This window comes from Rhinoderma darwinii, chromosome 1 (assembly GCF_050947455.1).
Source record: "Rhinoderma darwinii isolate aRhiDar2 chromosome 1, aRhiDar2.hap1, whole genome shotgun sequence".
NCBI lineage: Eukaryota > Metazoa > Chordata > Amphibia > Anura > Rhinodermatidae > Rhinoderma > Rhinoderma darwinii.
The window spans coordinates 434,963,721-434,986,457 of record NC_134687.1 but is presented as its reverse complement, the minus strand read 5'-3'; the positions used below and the strand labels follow the sequence as shown (position 1 = coordinate 434,986,457).

Below are 22,737 nucleotides of genomic sequence, written 5' to 3'. Positions count from 1 at the left end.
GAATGATAAAGTTGGCGCATAATAAATTATGTCACCTCATAGGGCATACCATTAATACATTTTGCATATTTTATGACTCCTCTTAGCCATGCCCTTTTTTTCTAGACACTTATCAAAACGGTTTCAAAATGGGTCTAAAACACATAGTAAACTTTGCGCATGCCATGTAATCCACTTTTTTGAAACAATTTCATAGAGAATTCTGGTGCATGTTGCTTTGTGAATCTCCCAAATTGTCCCTGTGAGACCACAACAAATTTTCCGCAACATATTTCATTGAGGAAAATCCGCAGCGTATTACAGTAGCAGCAGAGTGGATGAGATTTGAACAAATATCATCCAAACGCTGCCTAAAAAAAACACTTGAAAACCGTTCCTAAAATGACCTGCGGTGTCCATTTATGCTTCGGAATCTATGCTCTTCTATTGCAGGTTTTCCCCATTGAATTCGATGGGAAGCTAAAACCCGCAACAAATAGCTGTTATTGCTTTTTTTTCGGCGGAAAAGCTGTGATTCCACCACAAAAATCGTAATTTAGACAAAAAAAAAAGATTATACTTACCGTGAATTCTCTGCTCCTTCGTCCAGCCCGAGCTCTGGAGATGACGTTTCATCCCATGTGACTGCTGCAGCCAATCACAGGCTGCAGCGGTCACATGGGATGAGATGTCATCCCAGGAGGCCAGGCTGCAGGACGCCAGAGGGACGTGTCGCCATTTTATGGGTAAGTATGATTTTATTTTTTATTCCTACTATTTTCAGCAGTGGACATTCTGGACGAAAACAACTGCACCACAATTTGGTGTGATTTTTCGGCTGGAATTCCCTGGGCGGATAAGCTGTGTGCTTTTACTCAGCGTATCCGCCCAGTGTGAACATACCCTCAAGGTGCCAGTCCCAATGCCACATAATACAACCCACCTCCACCCCATTCCCATGCTCTCTCTTCCACTAACAAAGGCTGCATGCTCATTTCTGCAGTCAGAGATCAGCATAGGATAATATCTAAGACAGAAGCAATCTATCACTGATCACTTTTACACATGTGACAATTCTGGGACTGTCTTTGCTGAATGCAAAAAGCTTTTGTAAGGCATGTGTTTGACGAGTCAGCAGCCATATAAACAGGCCTACAAGCGACAATGAGGCCACTGTAGCTAAACGGTAACACCATGTACCATATTTACTACTAGCTGTAAATTAACTGGATGTTTATGCACGTTCCTGTTAGTCTTCTTTGTCCTAAAATGATGAGTGACTTTTCTAGTCACAACATCATGTGAGACCGTCATATGTGTGTGCTGACTTGTAATAGGCCTTTTAGTTACAAACTATGGAGTTTACAATGCCACCTTTACTACACATCAAACACATCTATCACCCTCACGGATAGACTGATAAATTGCTTACCCTATTACTGCACATACGGGTGCTAAATGGTAACCTTGAAGATTTGCTCAATTTGGATAAATGAATGCAGTAAACCGTGGTAATGGTGTTTACAAAGACACGTTCCTATAAAGTTGAAATGCAGGATAGGAAAGGCATTGCTGTTAGGCTGGATTCACACAAGCCTGCGCAAAAGGCACTTAACAGCTCCGTGGGGCAGCAGAATATGATGCGCGGCTGCGTGCTTTTCGCGCAGCCGCCATCATTATGACACTCCATTTGGATGTTTGTAAACAGAAAAGCATGTGGTGCTTTTCTGTTTTCATTCATCCTTTTGACAGCTGTTGCGCGAATCACGCTGTTCGCACGGAAGTGCTTCCGTGCGACATGCGTGGTTTTCACGCACCCATTGACTTCAATGGGTGCGTGATGCGCGAAAAACGCCCAAAGAACGGACATGTTGTGACTTTTTTTCAGTGGACTCACGCTGAGTAAAAATCACGGACATGTCTGCACGGCCCCATAGACTAATATAGGTCCGTGCAACGCGCGTGAAAATCACGCGCGTTGCACGGACATATTTCCCGTTCGTCTGAATAAGGCCTTAGGCTTCCACTTGAACTAAAGATCCCAGATTGTATCACAACTGGTATAAATTCCATATTAGATTTATCCTGCTATTACTTACTTGCTATACACCTTGCTACCTATTACCAAAAGCTTATGTCACTTGTAATTGTCTCTGATTTATTTTGCTTTCCTCAGACATTTTTCTTTGCCATAGGCTAAGTTCACACATATAAAGTACACAGCTTATCCGCCCTGGAGCCCGCAGGGAATTCTGGACGGAAAACTGCAGCAAATTGTGGTGCAGTTCTTCAGGCAGAATTTCCGCTGCGGAAAGCAGCTCTAGAAATAGAAAAACATTCATACATACCCCGGGCTGTAGTTATGGTGACGCGTCCCTCTGTTGTCCGGGAGGTCCGGCCTCCTAGGAGGATGTGACCCATGTGACCACTACAGCCAATCACAGGCTGCAGCAGTCACATGGGATGAAACGTCATCCCAGGAGGCCAGCCTGCAAGTAGAAGTATAGAGATCTGGGTAATCTATGAGATTTTGAGGCCGGTCTGGATGTAGAAGTATAGAGATCTGGGTAATCTATGAGATTTTGAGGCCGGCCTGGATGTAGAAGTATAGAGATCTGGGTAATCTATGAGATTTTGAGGCCGGTCTGGATGTAGAAGTATAGAGATCTGGGTAATCTATGAGATTTTTTTAGTCTGAGTTGCAATTTTTGCGGCAGAATCACAGCTTTTCCGCTTCAAAAATTACAACTATCTGCTATTTGTTGCGGGTTTTACTTCCCCATTGAATTCAATGGGGAAAACCTGCAACAGAAAAGCAGCAATTCTGAAACATAAATTGACTTGCTGCGGATAAAAAAAAAACGCACCGCAGGTCAATTTATGAATGATTTTTCGGCGTAGTATGTATACAGCGTGTGGATGATATTATGGCGCAGATTTTCCGCAATAAAATACGTTGCCGAAAATTGCCAGTATTTACGCTACGTGTGAACATGCCCATGTTGTGGTTTTTATTTGGAGTCACTTTTATTCAAAGATAATACTTGTAGTGAATACAAAAAGCCTATTGCAGCCAAAAATCACTGAGTACACCCATTTGTAGTGGAAAAGGAACTGCTACAGGCGGAGATCATAAGCAGATAATCATAATTACTGCATATGTGATATCCTGGCAGACATTACAGCAACTCGGTTGGCACTATATAACATATTAGGTCACACCTAACATTTGATAGGGGTTTTGTAGCCAGAACTAGGAATGACTGTAAAAAGATTTCAATTATACGTCTACGTCTTGTAGGCTCCACTGCTGATTTTGGTGCAAAACTGCAAAGTGTGACTGGGCCTTAGAGATAATGTCATTTTAATCTGTGGCAGACCTTTTCGCTGAATGGTCACATTAAACATAACTAGCATCTTATGTAACCTATTACTAGTTTTTGTTCGAATATGTTTGTCCTGTAACTATACTATGACTATCTTTTCATGTCCAATCTTTCAGGCTTATTTTTGCTTTTTCTATATTTTATACTTGCAAACTGTGGGGGTCTGGTCTGGGGTCTGTATTTGTTTAGGGGGTCTGTATTTATTTTGGGGTGTAATGCAGGGGGTCAGATGCACTATTTGGGATTTAAATGCCATAGTTTGGGGGTATGTAACATATAAATGGGCAGAGCATAAAATATCTCCCTGATGTCACTTTTTAAAAGTTGGCATTTATGTTATATTTACTAAAGGGGTTGTCTGATCTGGACAAGCCTTTCTCTAACTAAGGAAAAGCTGGTAATCATCTAAACACTGTGAGTCTGGCAACTAAAACCCCTGACATTATTACATGGTGCCCAAATGAATGGGTGACCATATAATACATGGTAGCATGAGTGTGAGAGGCACTTTTGCTGTAGCACTTCATTCTGGTTAAGAGGGAGCGGGGTCAGAGTGGGAGAAGCCATAGCCCCCATACAGTATATATGGACAGGGGTCCTCATGGGATCACCCCTTTTATTCCACTTACATTATGCCCTTTTGTATGGTTTCCTTTTTCAGTGTCATACTATTAGGTGTATATAAGACTCATATACAGAAAGGTATACGTTGCATATTCACTACTGACTGAATGCAGGAGACGTGGGTACTGTGCAACATTTTTATTTAATGTGGCTGATCATAATACAGATGTTAACAAAATATGTGCTGTTTTATTTGAATGTTAGACAATGTAGCAGACAATACTAGAACTACAAAGCTTCAGGTACCACAAAAGACCTTTATTATCCAATGCAGCGACTGTCGTGGTCAGTATGGAATCCGTTCTTCCATTTAATGTGGTGTGGAGTTACAGCCACAAAGCCAACAAAATTGTAACCACATTTGTACAGGTCTTAGGCACAAGAACTATATGTTAAATTAAATGGGTTGTGGTCAGACCTGGAGCAATGAAACATTTTGTGGTTAAGGAAATGTCCGCTTTATATTTCCTTCGAAAGAGTGTTAACTTTGTTCTCTGTTAGTCTGTGACCAGGCAGGATCAATGAAGAGTATATCATAACTGAAATATAGTAGTTTAGCCATAACCTGGTTAATGTGTTGAATCACATTATCTGTTTAATCCCTTAAGGACACAGCCTGTTTTGGCCTTAACCCTTTCAAGACCGAGCTCATTTTGGCCTTCAGGACCAGCCCCATTTTTTCAAATCTGACATGTGTTACTTTATGTGGTAATAACTCCGGAATGCTTTTGCCTATCCAATCGATTCTGAGATTGTTTTCTCGTGACATATTGTACTTTATATTAGTGGAAAAATTTGGTCAATAAATTCATTGCTTATTTGTGAAAAACACCAAAATGTAGAGAAAATTTGCAAAAATTATGATTTTTCTAATTTTAAATGTATCTGCTTGTAAAACAGATAGTAATACCACACAAAATAGTTACTATTTCACATATTCCATATGTCTACTTTATATTTGCATCGTTTTTTTAACCTTATTTTATTTTTCTAGCACGTTACAAGTACTTTACCAGCAATTTCTCACATTTTCAAGAAAATTTCAAAAGGCGATTTTTACAGGGACCAGTTCAGTTCTAAAGCGGCTTTGAGGGCCTTATGTACTAGATAGACCCCATAAATCACCCCATTCACCCCATCACCAGCATTCAGAAATACATAACCCTTTAGGGTATGTTCACACGAGGGCGTCCGTTACGGCTGAAATTACGGGGATGTTTCAGCCTGAAAACATCCCCGTAATTTCAGCCGTACCGGCATGTGCAGGCGCTTGAACGCCGCGTCCATTACGGCCGTGATTAGCGCTGCTATTCATTGGAGTCAATGAATAACGGCTCCAATTACGGCCAAAGAAGTGACAGGTCACTTCTTTGACGCAGGCGTCTATTTACGCGCCGTCATTTGACAGCGGCGCGTAAATATACGCCTCGTGTGAACAGAGAAACGTCTGCCCATTGCTTTCAATGGGCAGATGTTTGTCAGCGCTATTGAGGCGCTATTTTCAGACGTAATTCGGGGCAAAAACGCCCGAATTACGTCCGTAAATAGGCCGTGTGAACATACCCTTAGGCGTTTCACAGGAATTAAAGCAATGTAGGTGGGAAATGGACAAATTTTTTTTTTTTTGCTGCAATTCATTTGTAATACATTTTTTTCTGTAACACAAAAGGTTTTACCAGAGAAACGCAACACAATATTTTTTGCCCAGATTCTGCAGTTTTTAGAAATATCCCACATATGGCCCTAGTGTGATAATGGACTGAAATACCGGCCTCAGAAGCAAAGGATCACCTAGTGGATTTTGTGGCCTCCTTTTTTTAGAATATATTTTAGGCACCATGCCGGGTTTGAAGAGGTCTTGTAGTGCCAAAACAGTGAAAATCCCCCAAAAGTGACACGGTTTTGGAAACTGCATCCCTAAAGGAATTTATCTAGGGGTATAGTTAGCATCTTGACCCCACAGGTCTTCTGCTATATTTATTGGAGTTTGCCTGTGAAAGTGAAAATCTACTTTTTTTCTGAAGAAATATTTAAAAAAAAGATATTTGCAAGGAATAAAGAATAAAAAGCACCCCAAAACATGTAAAGCTACTTCTCCCAATTACAGCAATACCCCATATATGGTAATAAACTGCTGTTTGGACCCACGGCAAGACTCAGAAGGGAAGGAACAATATTTGGCTTTTGGAGCTCAAATTTAGCTGGAATGGTTTTTGGGTGTCATGTCGCATTTGCAAAGCCCCTGAGGTACCAAAACAGTGTAAACCTCCCAAAAGTCCCTTTAGGGGACTGGAACCAGTGATCATTAGGTCGCTGGTACAATACACTGCAGTACTAATGTGTTGCAGTATAATATCATTTTTACAGGCTCCTGTAACAGCGCGATCGCTGTTCCTGTCCATTAGTCCCGGGTGTCAGCTGTAATACACAGCGGACACCTGCAGAATATGGCGCGGGCGCAGCGCATGAGCCCACTCCATATATAACCCCCCGCACCATGACATGCTATTAAGTCGTGGTGCGCAAAGGCGTTAATGCGCAGCAGATGGTGCAAAGTGAAAATTTAAATTTTCCACTGATATGCCATTTTAACGCACAATAAGTTGTGCCCAGTTTGTGCCACTGAAAACAAATACCTCATACAATGTAGAGCGGGTTCTCCCGGATATAAAATATCATATATGTGGACGTAAGCTGGTGTTTGGGCACGCTGTGGGGCTCAGAAGGGAGGGAGCACCATTTGGCTTTTGGAGCGCAGAGTTTGCTTTGTAACTGTTCTGTTTGGGGTTTTGCTGGTATTTCAGTTTATGATGTGTGGGAATGTGTAAATTGGGCAGAGTACAGCAGGACATAATAAGAGGGTATAATAATTAGGTAAATAAATAATAATCCGCAGATATGTGGCCAATGTCGCACTGATAAATGGCACCCGATCTTATCAGCTTTTGGACACTGCACAATTTCTGTCGCTATATTCTAAGAACCAGAACTTTTTTTTTTCTCTTCACCGGAGCCGTGCGAGGACTTATTTGTTGCGGGACAATCTGTAGTTTTCATTGGTACCATTTTAGGGTATATGTGATTTTTTTATCACTTTTTATTAGATTTTTTTGGCAAGCAAAGTGACAAAAAAACAAATTCTGACAAAGTTTTTTGTCTTTTTTTTTTTACACTTTTCACCGTGCGCTATAAATGACATTTTACTTTATTCTGCGGGTCGATACGATTACGGCGATACCAGATGTATATAGTTTTTGTTAATGTTTTGTGGCATTTGCGCAATAAAATTACTTTTCGATAAAATTATTTATTTTTCGTGTCACCATATTCTGAGAGCCATAACTTTTTTATTTTTCAGTCAAAAAAGCTGTGTAAGGGCTTGTTTTTTGTGGGACGGGTTGTCGTTTTTATTGGTACTATTTTAGGGTACATGTGACTTTTTGATCACTTCTTATTCTATATTTTTGGAGGGTTGATGACCAAAAAAATAGTGATTCTGACATTGTTTTTTAATAAATTTTTTTGCGCTGTTCACCGTGCGGGAAAAATAATATTATAGTTTTATAGTTTGGGTCGTTACGAACGCGGTGATACCAAATATGTGAACTTTATTCAACATTTTCATTTTTTTTCCTATAATAAAAGACTTATTATAGGAAAAAAAGCATTTTTTGTTTTTGTAACTTTTATAACTTGTTTTTACACTATTATAAAACATTTTTATTACTTTATTTTTTACTTTTTACTTGTTTTACTTGAAGACTGGCAGCACTGATTGCTGCTATAATACATTACACTACCTAGGTAGTGTAACGTATTATAAACTGTCAGTGTGACGCTGAGAGTCACACTGACATGAAGCTTATGAGGACCGCACTCCGTCTGGTTCTCATAGGCTGCTGTGCATGGCAGACCCGGGGGCCGTTGTATGGCCTCCGGTTCTGCCTTATAACCGACTGCAGCACCCGCAATCGGTCCCCGGGAAAGTTTGTTGTAGCAACAAACTTTCCAGTTTGTTGTAGTAACAAACTTTCCAGTTCGTTGCTACAACAAGCTTTCCCTGCGATCACATGACCGGGACCTGAACCAATTAGGTCCTGGTCATGTCTCCGGGACCAGAGGCAGGGGTTAACAGCGCGATCCGGGTGTCAGCGCTACTCTGAGACACCCGGATCGTGCTTTTAACACCAACCGTGAATTCACGTCGGCGCTGCACAGAGCCCAGCAAGCGCCGACGTGAATATACAGTGGGCGGTCGGGAAGCGGTTAAGGACACAGACAATTTTTTCAAATCTGCCATGTGTCACTTTATGTGGTAATAACTTTGGAATGCTTTTATGTATCCAAGATATATACCAAAATTCAGAGAAAATTTGCAAAAATCAGCATTTTCAAAATTTAAGTGTATTTGCTTGTAAGATAGATAGTAATACCACACAAAATAGTTACTAGTTAACACTTACCATATGTCTACTTTATGTTGGCATCATTTTTTAAAAGTCCTTTTATTTTTCTAGGACGTTACAAGGCTTCTAACTTTATCAGCAATTTCAAACATTTTTAAGAAAATTTCAAAAGGCAATTTTTTCAGAGACCAGTTCAGTTCTGAAGTGGCTTTGAGGGCCTTATATGTTATAAAGTCACCATATATCACCCCATTTTAAAAACTAGCCCCCTCAAGGCATTCAAAGCCGCATTCAGAAAGTTTATTAACCCTTTAGGCGTTTCACAAGAATTAAGGCAAAGTAGAGGTGAAATTTACCATTTTCATTTTTTTTGCCAAAATTAATTGGTAATACATTTTTTTCTTTAACACAGAAAGTTTTACCAGAGAAACACAACGCAATATTCATTGCCCAGATTCTGCAGTTTTTAGAAATATCCCACATGTGGCCCTAGTGTCCTAATGGACTGAAGCACAGGCCTCAGGAGCAAAGGATATTGGGGCCTCCTTTTTTTTTAGCATATATTTTAGGTACCATGTCAGGTTTGAAGCGGTCTTGTGGTGCCAAAACAGTGGAAACCCCCCAAAGTGACCCCATTTTGGAAACTAAAACCCTCAAGAAACGTATCTAGTGGTATAGTTAGCATTTCGACCTCACAGTTTTTTTGCTAAACCTATTGGAATTAGTCTGTAAAAATAAAAATATTTTTTCTGAAAAAATGTATCAATTTTTAATTTTTACAAGGAATAAATGAGAAAAAGAACCCCAAAATTTGTAAAGCATCTTCTCCCGATTACGGCAATGCCCCATATGTGGTAATAAACTGCTGTTTGGACCTACAGCATGGCTCACAAGGGAAGGAGCACCATTTGGATTTTGAAGAGCAGATTTTGCTGGAATAGTTTTCAGTGCCAAATCGTGTTTGCAACGCCCTGGAGGGACCAAAACAGTGGAAACCCCCCAAAAGTTACCCCATATTGGAAACTACACCCCTCAAGAAATTTATTCAGTGGTATAGTTAGCATTTTGACCCCACACGTTTTTTTCAGAATTTATTGGAATTATGCAGTGAAAGTGAAAATCTATTTTTTTTCTAGTAAAATGTAGTTTTAGCTCATATGTTTTTCATTTTCACAATAGATAAAGGTGAAAAAGCACCCCAACATTTATAACAAACTCTTTTGAGCACACCAATACGACATATGTGGTAATAAACTGCTGTTTGGACACACGGCAGGGCTTAGAATGGAAGAGGCACCATTTGACTTTTGGAGCTCAAGTTTTCCTGGAATGGTTTGCAAATGTCACATTTGCAAAGCCCCTTGAGGGGCCAAAACAGTGCAAACCCCACAAAAGTGACCCCATTTGGGAAAGTACACCCCTCATGGAATTTATCTAGCGAGTATAGTGAGCATTTTGACCCCACTGTTTTTTTTGCTGAATTTATTGGAATTAGGCAGTGAAAATGAAAATCTACATTCTTTCCACTAAAATGTTGAATTTTTTTCATTTTCACAAGGAATAAAATAGAAAAAGCACCGCAACAATTGAAAAGCAATTTCTCCCAAGTACGGCAATACCCTATGTGTGGTCATAAACTGCTGTTTGGACACACGGAAGGGCTCAGAATGGCAGAAGTGCTACATGGCATGCAGATTTTGTTTGATTGGTTTTTGGGCGCCATGTCGCATTAGCAGAGTCCCTGAGGTACCAGTACAGTAGAAACCCCTGAGAAGTGACTCCATTTTGGAAACTATACCCCTCAGGTCATTTATCATTTGCCTGGACAAATGACAGGGCATAGGAATGAAAGAGCAAATGCGCTTGTGAGGCCTATTTTGGTGATTTTCGCAGCATTGACCCACAATGGCAGGGCTCTTGGGTCAAATAGTAAAACAAAACCTCAAGTAGTGACCCCCATTTTGGAAACTGCACCCCTCAAAGCATTTTTTAAGTGGTGTAGTGAGCATTTTGACCCCACAGGTTTTTTTTTTTTTATTAGAAACGAACGCTCAGTGGATGGTGCAAAGTGAAAATTGCAATTTTCCACAGGTATATGCCATTTTAGTGCACAATATGTTGTGCCCAGTTCGTACCACTGAAGACAAATACCACAAACTGTTAAGCGGGTTCTCCCGGGTATGGCGATGCCATATATGTGGGCGTAAACTGCTGTTTGGGCACGAGGCAGGGCTCTGAATGGACGGAGCGCCATTTAGCTTTTGGAGCGCAGATTTTGCTTGGTAATAGTTCTGTTTGGAGTTTTACTGGTATTTCAGTTTATAATGTGGGGGCATATGTAATCTGTGAGGAGTACATCAGGGTATAATAAGAGGGTATAATAATGGGGTAAATAAATAATAATCCACAGATGTGGGGACAGTGTTGCACTGATAAATAAAAAATCTTATCCACTTTTGGAACGGTCTGCACATTTTACATCACTGAGAGCCAGAACTTTATTTTTTTCTCCACCGGATCTGTGTGAGGGCTTATTTGTTGCGGGACAATCTGTAGTTCTCATTGGTACCATTTTGGGGTACATGCGATTTTTTTTATCACTTTTTATTTAATTTTTTGGCTAGCAAGGTGACCAAAAAACAGAAATTCTGGAGTTTTTTATTCTTTTTTTACTCCGTTCACCATGCGCTATGAATGACAATTTTGTGTAGTAACTAAAAAACAGCGATTCTGGAATTGTTATCTATTTTATTTTTTTACGGTGTTCACCGTGCGGGTAAAATAGCATGATATTTCTATAGTTCGGTTCGTTATGGATGCGGTGATACCACATATCTGTACTTTTTTTTATTGGTTTCCGTTTTTTCCTATAATAAAAGACTTATTATGGTAAAAAAGGCGGCTATTGTTTTTTTAACGTGAAACATTTATTTTTTAACTTTTTTACATTTTCATTAACTTTTTTTTTGCCCCACTAGGGGACTTGAAGGCATGAAGTCCTGATTGCTATTCTAATACACTGCACTACCTACATAGTGCAGTGTATTAGAGCTGTCAGCTATTCACTATTAGGCTTCGCCTCCCGGCTGGGCCTAATGAGCTTCCGTACTAGGAGGCCATTGTTAGGCCAACCATCGGGTGAGCTCTAACCACCTGGATGCAGCGATCGCTTTTCTTTGCTGCATCTAAGGGGTTAACCGTCCGGATCGGAGGCTAGATCCAGTCCTGGTCGTTACAGCTTGGTGTCGGCTTCTGAGCCAGCTTCATCACATACACGTTCTCAAGGAGCTGTGATTGGTCAGTCTGCTGTGACTGACCAATCACAGCAATCGCCGGCAGTGTGACCGCTGTGATTGGTCCCCTGCCATCTTACTGTGCCGATCAACTGTCATAAACAGTTGATGGCACAATTCTGTCACCCTGTCCTTTGACAGGGTGACATTTGTTAGCCAGGATGCATCGGTACGTCCCGGTACCTTAAAGCACTGCAATACGGGACGTATCTGTGCGTCCTGGTGCAGCAAGGGGTTAGTATATACTTTGTGTATAGAGAGATGCATAAGCAAGCAATCTACTTCCACTTTATGACTGGTATTATGCTTTATTTATTTAACCATATTGAGGGTCCATTGCATATCGGACACCTAGAAGCAAAAACTTGGTCTGTGAGATGGAACCTCACACGGAACTAAGCAGCCCGTATTGCACACCATATTATGGGCCAAAATGCACATGGGCGAATATCACTCATGAAAGTTCAACGTCAAAAGTAAAAGAGAATACATAATTATTACCTACTGTAACCTAATATAAAAATGTAATATATTGTAAGAATATATTAGCGAAATTTACTACTGTAGTATAATAATAATAATAATAATAATAATAATGAAAATCCAATTCTAACAATAAAGTAGCTCTAAACAGCTTAACCCCTTAGGGCATGCCCAGACGTGGCGGAGTTCTTCCGCCACTGTCCGCATCAATGCCGCACAGAATCTGCGTTGCAGATTCTGTTGCGGCTTTGCCTAAAATGGGCATTAAATTGATGCGGACTAGCCGCTGCGTATTGAGGGGAAGAGGGCTTCCCTTCTCTCTATCAGTCCAGGATTGAGAGAAGGGACAGCCCTTTCCCTAGTAAAAGTAAAAAGAAATTCATACTTAGGCTGGGTTCACACGTGGCGGAATTTCACTTAAATTCCGCTGCGGACACTCCGCAGCGTTAATCCGCAGCGGAGCCGTTTGTCCATTGACTTACACTTTAATTTAGCAGTGTTCGTTTAGACGAGGCGTAAAATTCCGCTGCGGAGCATAGGCTGCGGAGCGGAATTTGGTGTCCGCAGCATGCTCTGTCTGTTGCGGAGCAGTGGCGGACTCATGGCGGAATTTCTCCATTGACTTCAATGGAGATTCTAATTTCCGCAATGAAGTCCGCAGCTGTCATGCACATGTTATGTGTGCTGCGGATCCGTCTTGCTTTTTTAACTTGACATTTCTTCATTCTGGCTGGACCTATGTATTTCTAGGTCTACAGCCAGACTGAGGAAGTCAATGGGGCTCCCGTAATGACGGGAGCGTTGCTAGGAGACGTCAGTAAATAGTCACTGTCTAGGGTGCTGAAAGAGTTAAGCGATCGGCAGTAACTGTTTCTGCACCCGGGACAGTGACTACCGATCCCAATATACATGTATCTGTAAAAAAAAATGAAGTTCATACTTACCGAGAACTCCCTGCTTCTGTCTCCAGTCCAGCCTCCCAGGATGACGTTTCAGTCTAAGTGACGGCTGCAGCCAATCACAGGCTAATAACAGGCTGCAGCGGTCACATGGACTGCCGCGTCATCCAGGGAGATCGGGCTGGATGCCGAAGGAGGGACGCGTCACCAAGACAACGGGCGGTAAGTATGAATTTCTTTGACTTTCACAAGGGAAAGTGCTGTCCCTTCTCTCTATCCTGCACTGAATAGGGAGAAGGGAAGTACTTTTACCGCAGTCCGCAGCAGCTAGTCCGCATCAATTTACTGCACATTTTGTGCAGATCCGCAGCAGAATCTGCAACGCAGATTCTGTGCGGCATTGATGCGGACAGTTGCGGAGGAAATCCGCCACGTGTGGTCATGCCCTTACCCGGCCGTTGTCTTGGTGACGCGTCCCTCTTTCGCCATCCAGCCTGACCTCCCTGAATGACGCGGCAGTCCATGTGACCGCTGCAGCCTGTGATTGGCTGCAGCCGTCACTTGGACTGAAACGTCATCCTGGGAGGCCGGACTGGAGGAAGAAGCAGGGAGTTCTCGGTAAGTAGGAACTTCTATTTTTTTTACAGGTTGATGTATATTGTGATCGGAAGTCACTGTCCAGGGTGCAGAAACAGTTACTGCCGATCGCTTAACTCTTTCAGCACCCTGGACAGTGACTATTTACTGACGTCGCCTAGCAACGCTTCCTCAGTCTGGCTGTAGACCTAGAAATACATAGGTCCAGCCAGAATGAAGAAATGTCATGTTCGTAAAACCAATACGCACACATAACATCTGCGGACTTCATTGCGGAATTTTGACTCTCCATTGAAGTCAATGGAGAAATTCCGCAATAAGTCCGCTACACGTCCGCAACAACCATTGTATGCTGCGGACACCAAATTCCGCACCGCAGCCTATGCTACGCAGCGGAATTGTCCGCAACGTGTAAATGAACCCGACCACAAAGCTGTGGAAGGCAATGGAGAAACGTGTACGCTGCGGATTTCCGCTGTGGACTGTCCGCAGCGGAATTCCAGAGCAATTCCACCACGTGTGGTCATGCCCTTAAGGACACGGCCAATTTGAGTTTTTTCATTTTCGATTTTTCCTCCCCACATTCCAAAAGCCATAACTTTTTAATTTACAAGTTGTAGTTTTTCATGGCACCATTTATTGTATCGCATAATTTACTGGGAAGCTGAAAAAAGAAATTTGTCGGGTGAAATGGGCAAAAAACTGCGATTACGCCATTTTTTGGGGGTTTTGTTTTTACGGCATCCATGAGACGGTAAAAACTACATATTCACCTTATTCTACAGGTTGATACGATTACCGCGACACCAAATTTATATAATTTGTTTTATGTTTTACCACTTTGAAAAAAATAAAACTATTTGCTAAAAAAATTAAATGTTTTGTGACGTGATATTCTGAGAGCCATAACTTTTTTATTTTTCTATCAATTTAGTGATGTGGGGCTTAAATTTTGCAGGGCGAGCTGTAGTTTTCACCGATATTTTGGGATACATGCGATTTTTTGATCACTTTTTATTCCATTTTTTTGGAGAGCGTAAGGTCACCAAAAACCAGCAATTTGCATGTTTTATATATTTATTTTTTTACGGCGTTCACCGAGCGGGTTAAACAACGATAAATTGTGATATGTCTGACTTTTACGGACGCGGCTATATCAGTTATGTTAACTTTTATTTTTATTTTTTTAACATTGCTTTAGGGAATAAATGGGCATAGGGTTTTTTTTTTTAACTTTTAGGTCCCATGCACACGAACGTGCTTTTGCGGCCGCAATTCCCCCGAAAATCCATGGGAGAATTGCGGCCCCATTCCTTCCTATGGGGCCATGCCTACGGTCGTGTGCATGAGGCCTAAATACTTTTTTTTTTTTGGAACATAAAAAAAACTTTATTGAACTGTTTTTTATTTTTTTTATTAGTCCCCCTAAGGGACTTAAAGCAGCGATCGAACGATCGTTTGCATGATATACTGCAATACTAATGTATTGCAGTATATCATGATTCTGACAGTCTCCTTTGAAACCTTCGGACCTCAAAGGAGTACAAAGAGGGCATGTCTGAGAGCCATTATTAGTCCCCCAGGCTGCCATGACAACCATTGTCACCAGCCGATTGCGTCGCGGGGGGCGCGATGGCCTGTTGGAGGGGGCGACCCCCTAATTCTAACAATTTAAATGCAGCCGTCGCGATTGACCGCAGCATTTAAGGTGTTAAACGGGCAGAATCGAAGTGGTCTTTGATTCCTCCCGTTGCACTGAGGTGTCGGCTGTGTAACACAGCCGTCTCCTGCTGAGTATGGAGTGAGCTCAGCCCGTGAGCCCGCTCCATACTTCCCCTTAGCGGCTGTCACATACTAGTACATGACATGTTGTTAAGGGGTTAAGAATGCAGCTATTTCGGGTCTTGAGGACACAACAATGTTGTTTTTTTTTCATCACTGCATCTCAAAAGCCATAACATTTATTTTTTTCGTTTAACCCTTTCACGACCAAGGACGAAAATGCACGTCCTGGTCGGCTGCTAGTTCCCGCACCAGGACGTGCATTTTCGTCCGCATTTCAAACTGTCACTCTGTGTAAACACAGAGTGACAGACGCGCGCTGACAGCTGTCCTAGACAGCTGAGACATCAGTCTCGCTGGACAGCGGACCATCGCCGCTGCTTTCGGCAGTTAACCCCTTAAGTGCGGCGACGGATTGCCGTCGCCGCATTTAAGTGGTTTGAAGCACATCGGCAGCCCCCACGAAGTGATCGTGGGGGCTACCGATGCTTGTCACGGCAATCGGAGGTCAGATAATGACCTCCGGGTTGCCATGTACGGAAGCCTCGGAGGAACAGCCTCCGGCCGTTCCTCCTCTGCTTCCTGTCAGTGTGACAGTCACGTCACAATGACAGTTAGAGTACATCACACTACGTGTGTAGTGTAATGTACTCTAGCAGCGATCAAAGCTGCAAGTCTCAATGTCCCCTAGTGGGACAAGTAAAAAAAGTAAAAAAAAAGTAATAAAAATGTTTTAAAAAAAGTGTAAAAATAAAAGTTATAAGTGATATAAACATGAACTGCTTTTTTTCCTATAATAAAACTTTTATTATAGAAAAAAAATGAACACGTTAAAAAAGTACACATATTTTGTATCACCGCGTTCGTAACGACCCCAACTATAAAACTGTAATGTTATTTTCCCCGCACGATGAACACCCCCAAAAAAAATCAATAAAAAACGACGACAGAATCATAATTTTTTTGGTCACCACCGCTCCCTAAATAAAGAATAAAAAGTGATCAAAAAGCCGCATGTTCCCAAAAATAGTACCAATAAAAACTTCTATCTGTCCCGCAAAAAACAAGCCCTTACACAGCTTTTTTGAGTAAAAAATAAAAAAATTACGGCTCTCAGAATATGGTGACACAGAAATTTTTTTTGTTTATAAATAAGTAATTTTATTGTGCAAATGCTAAAAAAAAGGACCAAACCTATAAACATATGGTATCGCCGTAATCGTACCAACCCGCAGAATAAAGTAAAAATGTCATTTATAGCGTATGGTGAGCGCCGCAAAAAGAAAACCTAAAAAACAGTGTCAGAATTCCTGTTTTTTGCTCAGGATTGCAAAAAAATTGAACAAAAAGTGATAAAAATAAATAAATCGCATGTACCCCAAAATGGTACCAATGAAAACTACAGATTGTCCCGCAACAAATAAGCCCTCACCCAGCTCCGGTGGAGAAAAAATAAAAAAGTTCTGGCTTTCAGAATATGGCGATGCAAAATGTGCAGAGTGTCCAAGAGTGGATAAGATCTGGCACCATTTATCAGTGCGACACCGGCCACATATCTATGAATTATTATTTATTTACCCCATTATTATACCCTCTTATTATGCCCTGATGTACCCCGCACAGATTACATATGCCCCCCACATTATAAACTAAAATACCAGCGAAACCCAAAACAGAAAAACTACCAAGCAAAATCTGCGTTCCAAAAGCAAAATGGCGTCCCTCCCTTCTGAGCCCTGCAGTGTGCCCAATCAACAATTTGCGCCCACACATACGGCGTCGCCATACCCGAGAGAACCCGCTTAACGTTTTATGAGGTATTTGTCTTCTGTGGCACAAACTGGGCACAACATATTATGCACTAAAATGGCATATCAGTGGAAAATTGCAATTTTCACTTTGAACCATCCGCTGCGCATTAACCCCTTTGCGCACTATGACTTAATTGCCCGTCATGGTGCGGCGGTTGATGTATGGAGCGGGCTCACATGCTAAGCCCGCTCCATACGCTGCGGGTGTCGGCTGTGTATTACAGCAGGCCCCCTCGGTACTAACGGACAGGTACAGCGATCGCTCTGTTACAGAAGCCTGTAAGAATAACAATATACTGCAATACATTAGTATTGCAGTATATTGTACCAGTGATCCAATAATCGCTGGATCAAGTCACCTAAGGGGATTGATTAATAAAATGTGTAGAAGAATTATAGTTATTAGTAGTGAGAATTATTTTTTTTAAAGTTAAAAAAACAAAACACCTTTTCGCATTTTTCTTCTAAAGTAATGTAAAAAAATTAACAAAATTGGTATCGCTACGTCCGTAAAAGTCTGAACTATTACAATATACCATTATTTAATTTGCACAGCGCACACCTTAAAAAAATGTAATAATTGAAACCGCCAAAATCGCAGTTTTCTTTTTTTTGTCACCTTCGCTCTAAAAAAAAAATGTACTACAACTTTTAAATCACTTTTTATGTACTAAAAAATGGTACCAATAAAAACTGCAGCTCCTCCCGCAAGAAATAAGCCTTCATACCACTCTATTGATGGAAAAATAAAAAAGTTATGGCTCTTGGAAAGCGCGGAGTGAAAATCTAAAATATGAAAGCAAAAAATGGATCAGTCCTGAAAGGGTTAATTCATTTCTAATGAAAAAAACGTATGACCCCATGTGCGGTATTTCTGCACTCGGGAGAAATTGCTTTATAAAAAATGGTTGTTTTTTTCCTCCTTTATCCCTTGTGAAAATGAGAAAATGCAACATTTTAGTGGAAAAAATTTTGATATTAATTTTCGCGCCCTAATTCTAATAAACTCTGCAAAAGACCCGTGGGGTGTAAATGCTCACTATACCCCTAGAAAAATTCCTTGAAGGTTTTTCAGAAATGGGGTCACTTTTGGGGGGGTTTCCACTGTTTTGGACCCTCCAGTGCATTGCAAATGCGACATGGCACCGAAAACCATTCCAGCAAAATCATAAATCCAAATGGCGCTCCTTCCCTTCTGAGCCCTGCTGTGGGTCCAAACAGCAGTTTATTACCACATATGGGGTATTGTCGTAATCGGGAGACATTGTTTTACAAATGTTGGGGTGCATTTTCTTCGTTATTCCTTGTAAATAATAAAAATTTCTATGTTGTTTCAGAAAAAAAGTACATTTTAATTTTTACAGACTAATTCCAATATATTTAGCGAAAAACCTGTGTGGTCAAAATGCTAACTATACCCCTAGATAAATACCTTAAGGGGTCTAGTTTTCGAAATGGGGTCGTTTATGGGCAGTTTCTATCGTTCTGGCAGCTCAAAGCTTCTCCAAATGTACAGTGGGGCCTAAAACATTTTCAAGCAAAATATGAGTCCTGAAAGCCTCCGGGTGCTCCCTTCCTTTGGGGCCCTGCCGTGTGTCCAAACAACGCATTAGGGCCACAATGTGGGTATTTTTGAAAACAGGAGAAAGAGGGTGATAGATTTTGGGGTGTGTTTCTTCATTCTCATGTTCGCTTTACAAAGAAATCGGTCTTCAAACTGATACTTTTATGAAAAAAGTGAAATAATTTTTTTTTCCACCTGTTATGCATTAAATTTAGCAAAAAACTGTGGGGTCAAAGTACGCACTACACCCCTAGATAAATACCTTAAAGGGTCTAGTTTTCTAAATGGGGTCGTTTATGGGGAGATTCTATCGCTCTGGTAGCTCAAAACCTCTCCAAATATACAGTAGGGCCTAAAACATTTTCAAGCAAAATATGAGTCCTGAAAGCCTCCGGGTGCTCCCTCCCTTTCGGGCCCTGTCGTGTGTCCAAGCAATGCATTAGGGTCACAATGAGGGCATTTTTGAAAACAGGAGAAACAGGGTGATATATTTTGGGGTGTGTTTCTTCATTCTCATGGTCACTTTACACAGAAATCGGTCTTCAAAGTGATACTTTTATGAAAAAAGTGAAATTATATTTTTGTACGCCTGCTTTGCATGAATTCTTACAAAAAAACTGTGGGGTCAAAATACTTACAACACCCCTTAATAAATACCTTAAGGGGTGTAGTTTTCAAAATGGGGTCACTTGTGGTGGTTTCCACCATTCTGACACCTATGAGCCTCTGAAAACCTGTCTTGGTGCAGGAAAACAAAATGTACTTCAAAATGTATAAAATGATTTCTAAACTTGTAAGTCTTCCAAATTGCTCAAAAAAAAACATTTTTTTTCAAAAGTGCTGCCAAAATAGAGTAAAGAGATGGAAATATATATTTAATTAAAAAAATTGTGCAGTATGTATGTACATATGTGACATATTGCAGTTAAAAATAGGGAAAAATGATAATTTTTACAAAATTTCTTCAATTTCTCTATTTTTTAATTAATTTCCGCAAATCGTTTCAGTCTACTTTTACCACTAAAATAAAGTACAACATGTGACGAAAAAACAATGTCAGAATTACTTGGATATTCAAAACTTTCACAGAGTTATTCTCTGATAAAGTCAGACATACCAGATTTGACAAATCTGGCTTGGTCATTAAGGTACAAACATGCCCGGTCATTAAGGAGTTAAGTAGTCGTGTGAGGGCTTGTTTTTTGTTGACGTTGCGGTATAAATGACATGTTATCTTTATTCTGCGGATCGTTATGTTTATGGCGATACAAAATATAGATCGTTTTTCCTATATGTTTTACTGCTTTTGCACAATAAAAACAGTTTTTTTTAAAAATAATTAGTTTTTGTGTTGCCACAACTTTTATTTTTTTTTTACGTTGATGGGACTTCATGAAGAACTATTTTTTGGTGGACTGCATTTTTAACTGTTACAATTTTGGGGTATATAGAACCTATTAACAAACTTTTTTTATTTTTCTTTGGAGAGGGGATGATTTTTTTTATGACGTTCACCGTGTGGGATAAATAACGTGTTAATTTTAAAGAATGGGTCATTACAGTTGCGGCAATAACAACTATGTTTAATCTTTTTAACCCCTCCCCGCCGTAGCCAGTTTTTGTGTTCGTTTTTTCATCCCCATCTTCCAAGAGACATCACTTTTCTGTCAACCAAGCTGTATGAGGGCTTGATTATTGCAACATGAATTGTAATTATTTTTTTTGTATTTTATGGCACCATTTAATGTACGTTATAATGTACTAAAAAAAAACTTCAAAAAATGTTGTGGGATAGAATGGATAGCAATTCTGCCATTGTTTTTTTAATTTACATTTTTATGCCGGTTACAATGAGTTAAGAAATGTTAACTATATTCTTTATTTGGTACGATTATATCGATACCAAATTTATATATTTTTTTCTATGTTTTAGTACAAAATAAAAACACTTTCAAAACTAATAAATAAATTGTTTTGTGTCGCCACATTTCGAGACCCATAACGTGCGTGTTTTTCCTTTAATGAAGCTGTGGGGCGAGCACCATTGAGGGGTACATAAAACATTTTGACAATTTTTGATTCAGTTTTTTGGGGGAAGGCAAGGTGACTAAAAAAAACAGACATTTTGGCATTTTTTATTTATTTATTTATTTATTACAGAGTTAATCGTGCGGGAGAAATAACATATTTTATTAGTCCAGATCGTTTATATTATTTACATAATAAAAGGGAAAGGGTGGTTTTTTGTAATTTTAGTATATTTGCTTTTCTAGATTTTAGTTTTTTTTTAATAAACATTTTTTCGCACTAGGGCACATGAACATGTGTCTTTTTTCAACCGTACGTGATTGGTCTGCGTCATACACTTCTATTCACAACGCCCGGTTGGTAAAACGAGTAAACACGCCCAGTTGTCCATTGAAAAACTCATTTGCATAAATCTAAAATTGCTCACAACTTGGGCAAAAATGATCGTTTTAAAAAAAAAAACTTTACTGTTATCTACAGTGCAGCGCCAATCCCATTCAATAGGAGATCGGGATTTTATAATCTGGTGACAGAGCCCCTTTAATGCAAGTGATAAGATTGCAGATCTAGGAGCTTTCATTAGGCTCCTGGCTGCCACGACAAAGCATCATCATGTTATTACAGAGGACTCCTCCGCCTTTTGTCTATCCGCGATGATGCCGTTATCGCTATTTACCACAGCATCTAAGCGGTTAAAAGTCCAGGATCCGTTCCCAGACGTTAGATCAGTGTGTCAGCTGTAATATACAGTGTAAGCTCTAGCGCTAACGGCCGTTCTGGATACGGGTGCCATGGAGACGAACAGGACGCTCTGTCTCCCACTGAAGAGTTATGAGCAGCCAGCACCACAGACTTTAAAAAGTCTGTGCTGCTGCTAGCAGCAAAATAGCAAGTGATTTAGAAAAATTATTAAAATGCACACTCCTGCACTATAAGGGTATGTTCACAGCCGTAAACGTCCCGAAAAACGGCTGAAAAATCGGAAGCAGAACGCGTCCAAACATCTGCCCATGATTTCAATGGGAAAAACGGCGTTCTGTTCCGACGGGGCGTTTTTTACGCGGCCATTTTTCAAAACCACCACATAAAAAAACAGCCGCAAAATAGAAGTGCATGTCACTTCTTTAGCCGTTTTTGGAGCCGTTTTTCATTGACTATAGAAAAACAGCTCCAAAAACGCACTGAAAACGCAGTGAAAAACGCGAGTTGCTATAAAAACGGCTGAAAATCAGGAACTGTTTTCCCTTGAAAACAGTTCTGTATTTTGAGACGTTTTTTTATTTTGTGTGTGCCCATACCCTAATTGATTTTCACTAAAAGTGGAGGTACACTTTAACTGAAGTCAATAATGATCATCCAAAATTGCTTATGCATACATTGGCATTGCGCCAATATTGAGTTATCTTTATGAGGGTTTAAAGGGGTTTTCCAATACTTTATTTTTTTTTTTAAATCAATGCAATGTTCCTCTATTAATATATTAGTGCACTCTGTCTAGCTTTTTCTTGATAATAAATGGTTTTAGTAACATTACTCCCTATTGTTTACCTGGAGAGGTTTGTTTTGCTCAGTAAGTTCATTCCTCTTCTCTTCCTGTGTTTCTCCTCCCTGCATGCACTGCTCTAGTCCCAGCATGCAATGTGCATGCAGCAGTGCACTTGCTCCGCCTACTACACCCAGCTCTACTAACTTCTGCAATCTCAGTCTTCATTTTGGTGCTCTCATTCTATTACTGATAGCACAAGCTGAAATCACTGGATATCTGCGTTTTTAAACAACACTGACCCTATATGATGATACGTAAAGTTTGGTCTTTATAATTATAAGTTTTCTAAATGTATATTAACTGTTTATACAGTCTTAGTTTTAAATACTGTATTTTATA

The 22,737-nt window shown here is 40.3% G+C and overlaps 1 protein-coding gene across 5 annotated transcripts in view; it reads right to left on the bottom strand.

Moving 5' to 3' along the window:
• The window catches only part of CRYBA4 (crystallin beta A4), a 73,390-nt gene extending 50,935 nt beyond the window's left edge, over nucleotides 1-22,455 (bottom strand). For 2 of the 5 annotated variants that reach the window (XM_075853856.1, XM_075853838.1), the window contains exon 1: nucleotides 22,401-22,455. Coding sequence is in view for 1 of the 5 variants with exons in the window: in XM_075853838.1 (XP_075709953.1) it covers nucleotides 22,401-22,432 (32 nt within the window). In the remaining 4 variants the exon portion in view is untranslated. Of the gene's footprint in view, nucleotides 1-2,327; nucleotides 2,383-22,400 lie in introns of those variants that run through there. The other 3 variants (XM_075853880.1, XM_075853847.1, XM_075853873.1) reach the window with 3 other exon arrangements.
• Nucleotides 22,456-22,737: the final 282 nt, after the last annotated feature.